This window comes from Clarias gariepinus, chromosome 26 (assembly GCF_024256425.1).
Source record: "Clarias gariepinus isolate MV-2021 ecotype Netherlands chromosome 26, CGAR_prim_01v2, whole genome shotgun sequence".
Lineage (NCBI taxonomy): Eukaryota > Metazoa > Chordata > Actinopteri > Siluriformes > Clariidae > Clarias > Clarias gariepinus.
The window spans coordinates 9,239,662-9,254,753 of NC_071125.1; the positions used below are offsets into that span (position 1 = coordinate 9,239,662).

General features: G+C 40.8%; 1 protein-coding gene across 4 annotated transcripts in view; it reads right to left on the reverse strand.

Annotated features, from left to right (window-relative positions):
* nr4a3 (nuclear receptor subfamily 4, group A, member 3) overlaps positions 1–14,718 on the reverse strand; it is a 29,031-nt gene extending 14,313 nt beyond the window's left edge. The window contains exons 1-5 of one of the 4 annotated variants that reach the window (XM_053487803.1): positions 14,327–14,717; positions 10,695–10,844; positions 9,740–9,818; positions 6,003–6,805; positions 520–649 (exon numbers count right to left, since the gene is read on the reverse strand). In XM_053487803.1, coding sequence (XP_053343778.1) covers positions 520–649; positions 6,003–6,805; positions 9,740–9,800 — 994 coding nt within the window. In that variant the 5' untranslated portion in view covers positions 9,801–9,818; positions 10,695–10,844; positions 14,327–14,717. Of the gene's footprint in view, positions 1–519; positions 650–6,002; positions 6,806–9,739; positions 9,819–10,685; positions 10,845–14,326 lie in introns of all 4 variants that reach the window. The other 3 variants (XM_053487802.1, XM_053487805.1, XM_053487804.1) reach the window with 3 other exon arrangements.
* Between the last annotated feature and the right edge of the window lie 374 nt (positions 14,719–15,092).

Below are 15,092 nucleotides of genomic sequence, written 5' to 3' on the forward strand. Positions count from 1 at the left end.
TGCTGATCCATACGTTACTCGTAGGTTGATAAAATCAGTTTCATCAAATTTCCATGACATCAGTACTGTGAACTGAATCATATTCTGTCTCAAAAAATGCATGCCCCCTCCTACTACCTTAATTTCAGTTGAACCTTGCATGTGTTTATATCTTGGACCAAGTGTTCAAATGTCAGAAAAGAGAGTATCTGACTGTCGGTTGGTCTTAAAACCCAAAAAAAAATAAAATAAATAAATACAGCTTTTATGTTAATTAGATTAGTAAAATAAGAAACAGTTTCCTTTTTATTAATGAAGTTGGCATGGTATTAAAGAGCTGCATTGATAATGACGTCACTACAGGATCCTCACAAGAATAGTAAAGCAAGTGTGGGTTTGTATTCAACTCAATGCAATCGCAGATCTCATTGCGTTTGTTAAAACTTTTATTGGATTGCATGTAAACATAGCCTAGCTTCTGCGCGTGCGTCTCTCTGTGTGCGCGTGGGTGCGTGTGCGTGCGCGCATTTGAGAGCTTACCTTCCTTCACCATGCCCACACTCAGACATTTCTGGAAGCGGCAGTACTGACAGCGGTTTCGTCTCCGTTTGTCCACTGGGCAGTTTTTACTGGCCAAACAAACATACTTTGCATTCTTCTGCACTGTTCTCTGTGAGCACACACACACACACACACACACACAGAGACAGAGAACAATCAGCAGCAATAAACACATTATTTCATGTCACCCCCCACACCCTTCCTCCTCCCTCAGGCTTCCAGGTCAGATTTTAATTACAAGGTAATAATAATAATAATAATAAGCTTTTGATCCTGTGGGATAATTTAATCAGATGAATTTCTCGCCATGCCGAGCTCGCGGGAGAGACGGCGTGACTTGCACAATGAGGTGCGAGCAGGCCGCGCTCGCGCGCAGAAACACTCCTTTGGGAGCTCGCGGGTCAGCTCGTGGCTGCGCTAAGGAGTGGGCTGTGTGTGTGTGTGTAACTGAGAGGGAGGAAGCGAGAGTGAGGTCCCGCTGGGCTGGTTTTCTCCTCCGCCGAGATTATTACCGACCTTATTAAAATGATATTAGAGCTGTCTGCGCGCGCCGAGAGAAAGAGAGAGAGAGGGAGGGAGACGCGTGCGCATAAAAAAGAGACTGAGTGAGACGTGCACGCGTAAGAAAAAAAGATTGAGCGAGAAAGAGCTGTAATAAAGTTGTAATTAAATGCGTTGAATACAATGAATTGATTTGTGTGCGCGCGCAAAAAGGGGAAGGAGAGAGACAAACGCGTGTGCACAAAATGAAAGAAAGACGGAAAAAGAGATGGAGATAGAGAGGGATGGAGAGAGACAGATTTAGAGAGATGAAAAAGAGTGATGGAGAGAGTAAGAGAGAGAGAGAGGAGAGGGGGGTTGGGAGGGAGATGCGCGCGACAACCTAAACGGATTAATGTAAAAAGGATGCGCGCGCTGAAATATAGGTGCGTGCGACCCGCGAGTTCCCGCCGCCGTCAGGAGCGCGCGCAAAACAAACATAAAAACAGAAATTTCACAAGCGACATCTGTGGCTCATTTAATCGCGTCGTAATACCGGCAAAACACACACACACAGGGTTGTTTTCATTACAGATTTAGACAGGCTACCAGAGAAAGCTTTACAGACCGAAAGGGGAAAAAAAGGAAAAGAAAACAGCGCTAATTTAACGAAACCGCAAGCTGTCTGTCAGGGAGTCAAGGTTTTCATTAGCTCTCTCTTTAATCAGACTTTCCTTTTTAGCCTATTTAAGGACTTTCCTTTTCTTTGTGCCTGCGCATGCGCGTCTTTCTTCACGCATCATGTCCTGTCCGGGCAGTATTTCTTTAAAAAAAAAAAATTAAAAAGTGTGCGGGCACGTGCTTTAAAAAAGTGTCTTCCATGCTTGTCCTTTTTTTGCACCTTTCACCTGGAAATGTAGTGGATGTAGTGCACTGTTCCTGAGATGCATAAACACTTTAAAGTGTACTCATCCACCCCAGTGACAACCAAAGGGACTGCTGAGTACCTTTAGTACTGTTTTTACTGTTTTCTCCAGAGAGTGTAGTATCATTTTAGAAATAGCACAGATGTAGGCTTAATGCACATGAGCTTTTCTCTTGAGCATTTTAGACACTTTGAACTGCACAGTGGTGGCTCAAGACTGGATGTCGAGGAAGCAGGTTGGGACCAGATGGTTCCAGAGGGGATCCGTTTAGTCCACACATATGCTTTGTTTAATGCGATCAAAATAAAGAAATAAAATGAAAACACATGACTAAACACTAGTCAGTTACAGGAACAGACTAGTAGCATATACACGCTTATTATTATATGCACGATTAAATTGGTGAATGAAATTATTTATAAGAGTGTTGTAAGTTCATTTTTATTGCTGCACTGAATGCTGTGATTTTTAGGTGTTTGTAGGTTACCCCTTGTGCACTTGTGGTCCACCACGCACCACCAGATAAAAGCATCTGAGTTAACAGTGCATCAGATTTTTTTTTTGTGATATTGTACAAATTGCGTGACTTGCCAACCCCACTACAGACTTTTCTCCTGGCCCAGTTGCCCCAGGCTGCAGTAGACACCCCCTTTACATCAAACCCAGTCTGATTTTCATGCCACTCCTTCAGAGCACTCTTCGACTTCTTCATAGAAATTCCACTGAAAACTCACACTTTGACATTGTAGTTGCAGTTAGGAACTGTGAAACCAGAAGCTTCTGCTTCAACAGGTAAAAAGCCTCCCCTCTCTCACTATCTATCTATGTATCTATCTCTTTGTCCCGCTCTCTGTCTTTCTGCACACACAGAGCTCAAACAATTATTGCACCATAGAATCTTTGGGATTTTCTTTAAATTATTGGACACAACACAGAACAGCAGTGAGACAGGACTATCTGTTGGTGTCTGAAGCCTTGCCTGGAGCACACTCTAACAAACACACACATCTATAATAGATAGTGCTCATGGGATTACACACTGGTTTGCAGAATTACTGTACATTAGAGTTCTTTTTTTCTCACGGTACGTCCAAAGAGCAGATCTGGTGTGAAGATAAGTTCAAGCAAGTCAGATTATGGCAAATCTAGGACCTGCTGTAAACTTTATCCCATGAGCTCTGAATGGTTTCAAACACTGAAATTAGCTTAATCCTACAGTATGTTGGAAGAACTAAAGAACTAAAATGTCCATTATGGCACTGCATTGTGGACAGCTGAAAACAGTTCACCACATATCTAAATGTATAAAATATAGTCTATTAAACCATGCTCAGTATTTCAACAGGGGAAAAAAAACACCCAATGAATCCCCAAATCTGTATTTGTCCACTGTGCTCCAGTGCCCAGAAGGGTCCTGGGGGCGGGTACGCCCAAGCGGATACAGATTCATGACATGTAACATGTGCTAATAGCCTCGTCGCAAATCCACACTCCTTAGGGATCCTGCATCGTTCACTCCTCCCTTCCTCCTCCCCTAATCAGACATTATTTCTCCCCCTTTACTCTCTCACTCTGCTTTAAGCAAGCAATTAGAAATGTGTGTTTGTTCAAGAGCAAGGGGTGGAACTGGGTCATCATTAATTGGTTAAGTGTGTGTGTATATGTGCAGCCGACCAGCGCTACAACATGTGTCTATGCTGTTTCAGCTCATCTCTTTATGTCTCGTGCATCCAGCCCGTGTATCCACATGTGTCTCTAATCTTGCCCTCTCACCTTCATTACAACACAAAATAACGCTCACACTCTCCTGCACGCTTGTAATTGAGCTGTGCAGAGTCGCAGGCCAGGCCCGCACAAACCCCGAGTCAAGTTCTTCCACTGCCGTGGCTTACGGAGGTGTATCATTATCTTTTTTTTCTGAATGAACTGGTCTTTGCAGCATCTGCATTATTTACATGTATTCTGAATATGGCTCTCATGCATGGCACAGAATGACTCACTCTGTGTATCACAAAAACTTGTGAAAAAGTTGACTGAGTGAAACAGAGAGCTGAGTTTTTCCTAATATTCAGTGCCATTACTTAATACAAAATTGTTGTGTATTCATATGGAAATAAGAGCATTTAGTACAATGAGCTGTGCATATTAATGGTCAGAAAATGCCCAAAAACCAACAATGCATCAATAATTAACGGCGGAATAATTTGATGGCAAATGTGCACAGCCAATCCATTAGGCACAATGCTCTGCATTTATGGAAAAATAAGCAGGAACGTTCAAAATGGGTGTATATGTGTACATTTTAACAGGTGAAAAGATGTCACTATTTTTTTTTGTTTATTTATTTTATTAAATCGAAAATAATGGACAGCATTAAAATTCCCTCACTAATGTTTGCATTATGTGCTCAAGCACTGGGGAATATAATTGAATAGATGCTTTGTGTTTATATGCTAATTGTCTGAGTTGCCTCTGTGTGTGTACGAGAGAGAGAGAGAGAGAGAGAGAGACAGAAAGGAAGGGAGAGCGAGAGAGCGAGAGAGAAAGATGGCCATGAAGGCCCGAAGCTTGCTTTTATTAATTACTAAATACAAATAAATTGTGAAACTAATTGAACGGGGATAGATTAGCTCAGCACAGGACCACAGGCTGTATTCAATTATCTCCAGCCCACCATTCTCTCAAATCATCCTTCAACTCCTCTCTCTCGCTCTCTCTCTCTCTCTTTCTTTCTCTCTCTTTTCTGTCTTTATGTTTTATTCTCCTGTAGACTTTCTGTTAATCATTATTTCCTGCCTTCATAGTCTCTACCTACATGGGAAATATAGATAAACTTTCATCTGTTTTGTGCCTTTGCCTACGACTGATGTGTCTTCTCTCTGCATGTGTGTGTGTGATATTGGACACAGCTCCAGGCTGCTGTATTTTAAGTGCGCGCCGCTGTCACACCTCTCGCTGGTCGCCGGGGGAGACGACCCTCACAGGCGCCGTGGCAACCGCCGGTCAGACGATTTGTGAGAGCACTCAGCCACACACACACACACACACATATACATATACAAACACAGCACACACACTTTTCACATTTCAATCTGAAACCCTGGACGCTTCTTTTTTTTGGAACTCAGCTCGGCTTGTGTAATTCCTGAAAAGGCTTGTCTTTTTAAGTATTGTTTTAATGCGTAACGTTTCTGTTGTTACTCCAAGAACATCCATATTCAGTCATACACAGACACACATAAAACACACACCCTGCTCTCATCGACACATCCTTGTCTAAATACAATAGGCTACAACCTTGGTTAAAGGAGCCTGCTGAGTGTGTAACAATAGTGTGTTAACCCTGAGCCTCACACTCGAGGAGAGAGGGGCGTCGGGTGTATGCGCCACTTTTCAGCCGAGAGCTCTATTCACCCCACGAGCAACATGAATTGGGCGTTAATGAATACACAATTAACACCGGCCACCGCTGGTGTGCAAACACACCGCCACACACATGCAGGGCGTTCGAAAATGTACAACATGGCAACCGACAGCAAGCAGACGCTATACAATAACATCACAATATGGAACTAATTTATTAGTATTAACTAATTAACTGAGCATTAAGTGATTTTGATGAATACTGATATGTATTTCTACATTTTATCTACCAATTAATTTCATTATACAATGATTACTCATTATGCTTTTTAAAACAGTAAAGCCTGTATCTTTACACCCAAGGCATTATATCCCTGCGAGCTCGTTTGTTGTGATCTCTTACAATCATTTTTTTTGTATGAAATAATACTGTAAAATCTCAAATATATGTCTTTATAGCTTTCTAATAGGTTCACATGTTACCAATACGCACAAGGAAATGCACAAGCTATAGTGCAAAACAAGACAGATGACTTTATCTAGGATTCTAACTGGAGAGTGTGATCAGGTTCCTGATCCATCTCAGCCACACTATTCCCCACCTCTCTGGGTGTGTTGTATCCCAATCCAGCCCCTATAAGGCTTGTGCATGGCTTGTCTGTTTTTGTGCAATTTGTGATTTTCACTCCTTACCTTAAAGAAACCCTTGCAGCCTTCGCAGGTTCGAACCCCATAGTGCTGGCAGGCGGCGTTGTCGCCACACACGGCGCACGTGCCCTCTCCAGAGGTGGCACGTCCAGGTGGCGACGGCAAGCTCTCTGCCAGAAGTGACTGTGGGCATTGCCCCATGCCAAGCGAACGGAAGCCCAGGCCTCCTGGTTTGCCCACATTTAATGGGTACACGTGTGAGTGTGCATGAGAGTGTGGTTCGAGGCCGGGCGGCGGGTGCGAGGAAGAAGACGATGGAGAGCGCTCGGGCCTGATCTGCAAGCCCATAGGCGCCTCGTAGCTGCTGGAAGCGGGCACGGATTGTGCTGTCTGGTCATAGAAATGGGCGAAACGTGAGCATGCTTGGGGCACCAGAGGTAGACCGTGAGGCTCCTCCCACAGGAAAGAGGTGCCAGCCGGGCCAGGGTGGAGTGGTGTGGGTGGAGTCGAAGGTGGAGACTGTTTGAAATACATGGAGCCGGAGGCCATGGCTTCCTCGACCGATGCAAAACTGTCGTCTTCCTTCTTAATGGTGGACCGCTGTGAGGCAGACATCTGATACAAGCAGGAGGGTTTAGGCTCGAAGCCACCCTCGACGAACACGTTAAAACTGGGCAGCGACGTGGTGGCTGCTGCTGCTGAGATCTCACCTCCACCCAGGTCACATTTAGCGTAGTCCGGTGCCATTAGCTCGCTACCGTGGTATTCGCCGGGATAGACGAAGGACTGGGCGGAGTAGCTGGGCCCTGGAGGGGAGGGGCCATACTGGGCCTGAACACAGGGCATGTCTGTAGCGAGAGAAGGACAAAGCCAAAGCCAAAGGCAGGGGTTTTAATTTTATGACATAATTGTACATAATACATTTAAATGTGAGCTAAAATTAAGAATATTTCTGTAAAACATGAAGAAGACATTCAGCATTATACTTAGTTAGTAAAGAACAAAGACAATCCCTTAGGCACATGAGTTAGTGTGACAGAAACACATAAATGCAGGTAGTAATTAGTCAGTGACACATTTTTATTTGTCTTGATTTATTTATTGCGGCACAGAGGGTTTAAAATGAAACATGCTAATATAAGGAGAACAAACAAGATGCCAGCTATAACAGATTTGTTTGAAAAAATATTTGATACCTAGCCAGTTATTTTGGGAGAAAATTGGCTGAGTTGTCAGATTATCTTCCACGAATCAGATGCAAAAAAAAAAAAAAGCAAAAGCTGTTTGCAGGTGAGATATTACGTCACTGGCTTTTAAATACGAAGTGCAAATGCTAGCGAAGTTGACCGTCCTGAGGGAAAATAAACGTGACCAAAAGAAAGGTTGGATTGTATTTACACTAACAGGCGAGTTCTAAAGTGAACAGAAGTGTCTTGGCGCATCAGGTGACAGAACTGCATCCATACTTACTGGTTAATTCATTCACCAGACCTCACTTCTAACCTGAGCAGTGAACTGCATTTCATTTCGGATAACATTACCGAGAACATTACCAAGAAGGACTGTCCATCCAGGGTGTGTTTATGGTGCAAACTGGTTGCACAAACAACAGACGCATTTTATACCTTCCCTGAAATGAGGAAGGCTGTAAACAAATAAGAGTGAAAAAAAAAGAAGCAAAACAATAACGAGTGTCACTAACTAATTCCCTATGGACTGTAACCTGGTCTGTAAGACCATGTACATACACACATGCACAAGCGCACCACACACCAGCTCAAGCCCCTGTTACTGCTCTTGCACACTGAGGCATTTAGAAGAATATAGTATAAAGGGTGTTCCAAAGTTTCCATACACAAGGGAAATAAACACTTTTTTTTTAAACAGCAAGCTGCAACTCTACATGCTTGCCATTTCTGTGTAATCACACACTGGGTCACCGCTTGCACTCGGATGAACTCGTGCTCATATCTGTGTTATGCATGTTATTGCACTTCAAATGCTTTCCTTTACATGATCTTTGAACTGTATCCTTTCCTGGTACACCATGACCTTGGTGTAAAAAAAGCAAGTAGGCCATATAAAGTAAGTTCAGATTGGCATTTTGCTAAAAAGCGGTTAAATTCCCCTGTGTATCGAGACATCTGGTAGATTGTTTAATGCGGTATAGTATATAGGGTAGTATGGGATAGTTTGGTGTAGTATGAATTACATTTATTATGATTATTTATACCAGGAGTTACTCTTTTGTCACATGCATACACGCAACCAACACACACGCACACACAAGGTTAGAGTCTATACTCCATACTATATAAAAGTGTCTATTAAAACAGTTTAAATAGTACACACCCTACAGTAGTATGCAGTAGTATGGAAGAATGTGGTTTGAGTGGGATGACACGGAATTTTGCCCTGTGGCGCAGGTGTGTGTGTGTGTGTGTGTGTGTTGATTATGTACGTATTTGCTTTCAAGCGTTGTACTTCATGCAGACAGGACACCGTGCTTACGTCACCGTGCACGTCCTTCCACAAACGACACGCGCCTTTAGTCAAATTGACGTAACGGCTGAGATTTGGCCTCAGGACACCTGCGCGTGCACGAGCTAACGGGAACGCGCTCATTTGCCTTGTTGCGCGCGTCTTGGAGTGAAAGTCTCGCGCGACTTGAACTTTCTTTGGGCGCGCGCGTAAGTACAGGGATTTCCATCCACAGGATGCCTCCGTTTTAAATATATTCTCACACCTGACTAAGGTTATCCGCTAAATTAATTTTTTTGTTAATTATTATTTTAAAGAAAAATAGTGTGTGTGTGTGTGTGTATTTAAAGGCATCAGATTTCAGATAGACCGCGAAGATAATATGAAAGAAAGAAAGAATAAAAAGTGAGAAAGAAATTAGTGATACCGAAAAGCCTAGGGTATAAAGATTAAAATCATCTTAAGAAATAAACAACCAAACAAAATAAAATGCTAAAATAGAATACAAAAATATATAAGTAGAAATATGCTGGATATTATTATTATTATTTTTTTTATTATTATTATCTTCAATATTACATCTTAAAAATTAAGTAAACATATTGTTAATAATAATAATAATAATAATAAACATCATCATCGCGTGCGACCCTTTTGTTGTCATGGAGACAGTGCGAGAAACAAGCAAGGGGGTCAAAGTGTGACGTCTCTTCACAAGCATGACTCAATATTTCTCCATGCACTCTCACCAACCGACATCACAGAAAATAAATACTGCGTGCGTACGTGTGTGTGTGTGTGTGTGTGAGTGTCCATCCAATCAGCATTGTCATTTCAAAACTAAAGCAAACAATTGTTTTACTACTTCCTCTGAATCAGATTTACGCACGTCTACACAACTGATGGAAAAAAGAACAAAAAATAAACATAAAAAAACAATACGCAAAGTATGTTTATATTTGCTAGCATTACATTTAATTGCTTATATTAACTTAGAATGTTTTTTCGATGAGTTTAGGGTGTGCGTAAAAATGCTAAATAAAACCTTACTTTGTGCCAACTCTAAAACCAGCATCTCTCTCTCTCTCTCTCTCTCTCTCTCAAATGGTTCAAATGCAAACTCGGTCACAACTTGTGTATTTAAATCCACACAAACACTGAGTCAAAACTAGAACCCATCTACAGTCCAAGCGCACACATACACCAGGCCGGTGTCTGTGAGTGTGTGAGTGAGTTGAAGCCCCAGACAGAGTTACACACAGGCTTACTGAGAGTGGCTTAAAGACAGGAGGGTGTCTAACCTCGAGAGCATTTTAGATGGACAAAACGGAGCTGTTCCAAAGACTGTGACCTCCTGCTCATTGTCACAAGGCCATCGATCTAACGGCAAAACATCAACACACACACACACACATACAATTACACACAAACACACACACACACTCTAATATAATTTAAAATATTTTTAAAAACACAGTTCTTTAAAACACCATTGTAAATATAGTATAATACAAATATTGCATTTTATTTTACAGCAATGTTATTTTACAGTTAACAAATCACACTCATTCCTAACATTTTCAGCCTTTCAACATTGCCACACCTGCGGTTAGATACGTGTAGCATCCGGCGTAGATCTCTGTGGATTTTAGTTTCATTTTTTCTTTTTAAAATATTCACTTTGCTTTTTCTGAACAAGCAAAAGAGACGCCAAATGCACATAGCTGGAGTGTTGCTCCTGCGCTTTTACGCGCACCATCAAAGCAGCCGGGATTCTTCCTCTTCTTCTTCTTATTATTATTACTACTGCTTTTTATTAAACACCCTAACAGGATCCAAGTCGAAGCAAGCACACGAGAAACCTAAACTTACCAACGAACTAACTTTTACAACTTTATTATACTGCTATAAACTACCCCCCCCACACAAAAAAAATGGACTAACGAACCGTGCCAAAATAATACCACATAAAATCTTTTTATAAAAAAGACATTTTGGTAGACAATATGAAAAATTAAATTAGTGTGCAATAAATTATAAATTAGAGTAAGAATGCAACCTTTGCAATTTGTGAAAATTACAGTATCTTAGAAGTTTTTTTATTTTATTTATTAGTGTTTAGTTGCTACTTTTGCATGGATTTTTTTTTATAAATAAAGTGCCTATCTATCTATCTATCTATCTATCTATCTATCTATCTATCTATCTATCTTGAAAACAGCTATAAGGAAATTAGGCTCTCGCTACCTGGTTGACCTTTTGCTCGCTGAATCGTGCTGGGTTTGGAGGGCGGTGGTGGCGCGCGGCGGGGGTTCGGCGCTGGAGCAGCTCGCGCGACGGTGCACGTATCCGGGAGCCGGGGGGACTCAGAGCTCGGCTGCAGGCGCTCTTCCGAACCGGGGTCTGCTACAAATAAAAAATAGGGAGGAAGAGATGAGAAAACTCAGCGCAAGCATCATAGACACTCTTGCACTCTCAAGCACACATAATCGCTTTTTTTTCCTTATCTACATACTTAGCTCATGGAGATGTGTCCTGAATGCACAGGAACAAAAAAAGCCATTATTTCTTCAGAAACATGAGTCAGATGTCAGCCTGAATGAGTGCAAGGAAGGTGGGAGATTATTCAGTCACTACCAGGGTACGACACTACGCTTTAAAACGTGCTATGACTGCGCAAAAGCCACAGCCGCTGTGCACGAGAGCAGCAGCCTGACCTGGTTAAACTGTTCTTCCACTATGAGTAAAACGCGAACATGTGAGAAGGAAAGGCATTATAATAACAATAATAGCTCGAGAATGTGAATATGAAAATAAAGCGCGGATTATGCGCGTTTCGCAATCAATATTGCTGAGATTTGAATTCAACATAAGTCATATGAAACGAAGAAACAAAAAGGCATTGGTTTTCTTTTAAGTCATCGTTATTGTTCCTGCACCTTTCATACATCGAGTGCAATTTCAAACAAAAAAATTCATTTACTTTTGAAAAAAATAAATACATTCCTGATGTCATCAATAAAGTATTATGATTCTGGCTTTCATAACTTAAAAAAAACTATATTAAGACTGAAAACAAGCTCTGCGCCCATGCATTGTTAACAATTATCAAAAGCTAGCAGAATAATATCTATAGCGTTGCCTGATAGATTTATACGGTTAAAAATGCAAACAATGCTATTAATATTAATAAATAAAGAATAACAATGATGTTGTGCTATTTTTGCTCTACAACATCATCCCTGTAAATAACTAGTTGCATCCTGCACTGCTGATTATTCTGATCTCTAGATCTAACTTGGACTGATTATTATTATTTTTTGTTTTGTTTTGTTCAAACACCGCTACCTGTAAGTCGTTCACATGCGATTTATTCACCTGGACACGGTGCTGTGTTGACTGTCCGGAGCTGACAGGAATAAAGTCGGTGCAGTCTGAAAGAGACTAGCGCCCCCTCTCTGACGCACACAACACAGACGCACCGACCTGTTCGACCCCTTCACCATGAACTCATACTCCTTTGACTTATACTAGAATATTTATCACAGTAAGATTTTCACCGAAGTTTTACAACAGTTTTTTTCTAGATCTTCACTGAAGTTGTAGGCTGGGTTTGTAGATCAACATTTCCCCCAATTAAAAATAACAACAAATAGGAAATTTATAATTAAACTGCACATTTATTATATAATTAAACTGCACATCTTTCTTTTACTTTCTACTGGAATTTCTACTGGATTTTTTAATTGTTAATTTCTTTACTTTCTACACTAAATTGTATTTATTTAGTTAGTGATTAAATACATAGAGCTATTTAAAAAAAATCTGTCTATCCAAGATTTTCCAAGATCCAGGATCAATCCTCAATCCTGAAAGTTTGACATTGAATCTGTGAGACAATAAAAGTGTTTCTTTGGACACTTAGGTTTTGGTTTTATAAACAGGTTCTGATTTTAAGTAACTCTTGCTGTTACTGAAACCCCTGTTTTACTTTTCTTCACAAAACCTTTCAAAGTTCCCTCTCAGGATGAGCTGCTTTTATCTAAATAGAAACAGACCATTTAATGGAAACAGAAAGGGTCCTAAACTCTAAACCTTTCCTTGTTGCCGAGGTCGTACCATGTACCTGGATTTTGCACCTTTTCCTTGGGAATGTCGGTGCACCTTTAAAAATGATTTAATTGCATTTTACAGAGGAAAGCCAGCCTACAACTTCAGGTACTAAAGACTAAAGGTGTGCACTTGATGAAAACCACCTTCCAAGCCCGAATAATTAAAAAATATACATTTTATAAAAATTACTGGCACATATTAGAAATATTTTTGGGGGAGGAATAGTTGCATGTTGTTTTCAGAACGCACGCGCATAGGATGCTTCGATACGCGATAAGATACTAGCAGGTTGCCATCGTGTGTGTGTGTTTGAGTGTAAGTGTGAGTGTGTAAAGCCCCTGGTCCGCTCGCGCCCCCGGTAACCTAGAGAACCGCATGAGAGCCCTTAAGCACGCGCTCGTCTCCTCGCTCAATAAGCGCTGACAAAGGAATGAAGAAAAAAATAACACAAGTACAGTAAATTAGCTGAGGGAACGGGGAGAGAGGAGAAAAAAGGGAGACAAGCCAGAGGCAAAGAAAAAGACAAGACATTTTGCACATCTCACCAAGCAACTCTGGCTCTCATTAACCAGGTATAGATAGAGAGCATAGAGTTTGCATTTGCTGAATAACTTATATGTACTATACTATACTATATATATATATATATATATATATATATATAGTACATATAAGTTATTCATGTTATTCATATATGATATATATATATCACTATATATAGCTATATATCACTAGATGTCATATAGAATGTAGGAATCCCGGAATATCTGTTAAAAAACCTTGCTGCAAAGAGATTCAGAAACTAACTGCACTTCAAGTTCTTCAATTTTCAGAGAGAGAAAGTGTGTGTGTGTGTGTGTGTGTTCATAAAGAGGGGGCGTGATTATTTATCGGTTGTCAAACGCAACAGTTTTCTGATAATGAAAGATAGAGATTGATGAAATATGCATGAAAGTTTGCACGACATTTTCCATCGTTTCATTTTATTCTATTATTGACTGCGTTCTTTCATTATAGTATCAAGTGTGCAATATGACACTAGACAAAAAAATCATAATCATCTACGCGAAATACATTGTGGTGACAAAAGGATAGTATAGTGAAATAGTCAGGCGAGTAAATAATGCAATGTATAAAATCTTTTTTTTTTAAAGGAAGAAACACGCGAGAAACAGATCACAGACTTTGTGGCTTTGCTTGTTGGAGCTGTACGGGACGGTTGTGGTCGGTCCACGCGCCATGGGCTCGCGCACGACCTCCCTCTCTCCCTACCTCTCCCTAGCCCCGGACCAGAGAGAGGAAATACGATGATGATAATGATACTTAAAAATAGTAGAAAGAAAGAAAATAAATGAATGAGATGATCAGAAAGAAAGCGCGAAGCACGCAAACCCCAGCATACGTTTAAAAATCTTTGAGGCTGGAGAGCGCGCGCCTTGCGTTCCCCGGTGTGAGACCACGAGCTTTCAGCGGAACAGTCTACATCGGGGTAAAGGAAGAAGAAGAAGAAGCGGCATCCCATTTCCATGACAACCCGCAATAATACCGATCCTTCGCAAATGAAATCGGCGATTCAGAGGGATTCATGAGAAACACTGCTCCGTTTTGTTGTTGTTTTCCCCCCAAAGTGCGCTCAACAGGTTAGAACAAACTTTTAAAAACTTCTTTACAGCTTCAGGAAAGAAAAATCTTAAATGATACTTGGTTTATTTACCATCTTGAGCTTGCTGTGTTGTTAGAAAAATATATCTAAAAAAAAAAATAGATTCACTTACTTGTTTGCTGTGACGGTTCCGTCTTTACATATGTTTTTAGACCCTTAATAATTCCCTGTGCATATCCACTAGAATTTGCCCCAAAAAACTGTTATGCTGAATGAAGTAGATCCTATAATCGCAAAAAAGTGATCAGGTCTCTTCAGTAACCCCAAAAAAAGTATTTTTAATTTCTTTCTTTTAAATAAGATAAGTGAGAAAAAAAGTACTCCGTGATCCACTCAGCTCCACTGGATTGAAATGTCTACGGAAAAGAAATAATAAAGAAAGATAAAACAGAGAGAGAGAAATAGACAGACGCGCCGGGATCATGAAGTTGCAATGTGCCTTTGTTTATGTGTCGCGCTGCGCGAGAGAGAGAAAGTCTAATAGCACATTTATGCGCGTCTGCCTTCTACATAGGCAGCCTGGTATGCGCTACGTCAATGTGACGCCATGGGAGAGGTGACGTCGAGCCTGCACTGTAGCGCGCGCACCCCCGGTCAGCTTTCTGGTACAGTATACACATATGCTCCATGCCAGAGAGAGAGAGAGCGAGAGAGAGAGAGAGAGAGAAAGGGAGGGTTGATCTTCTGACTCTGCTAAAAATATTGTGTGGAACAGCGCAGGAGGGTGTGTTTTCAAACTCTTAAAAGCAGGATGTAATGTTATGGTTGTATTTTGATTTAAAGATTAATAGGCTTGTAATTGAAGTGCTTTTTGAAGTTATTTATTTGAAGAAAATGTATGATTTATTACATCACTATTAAAAAGCATCCTTGCTATA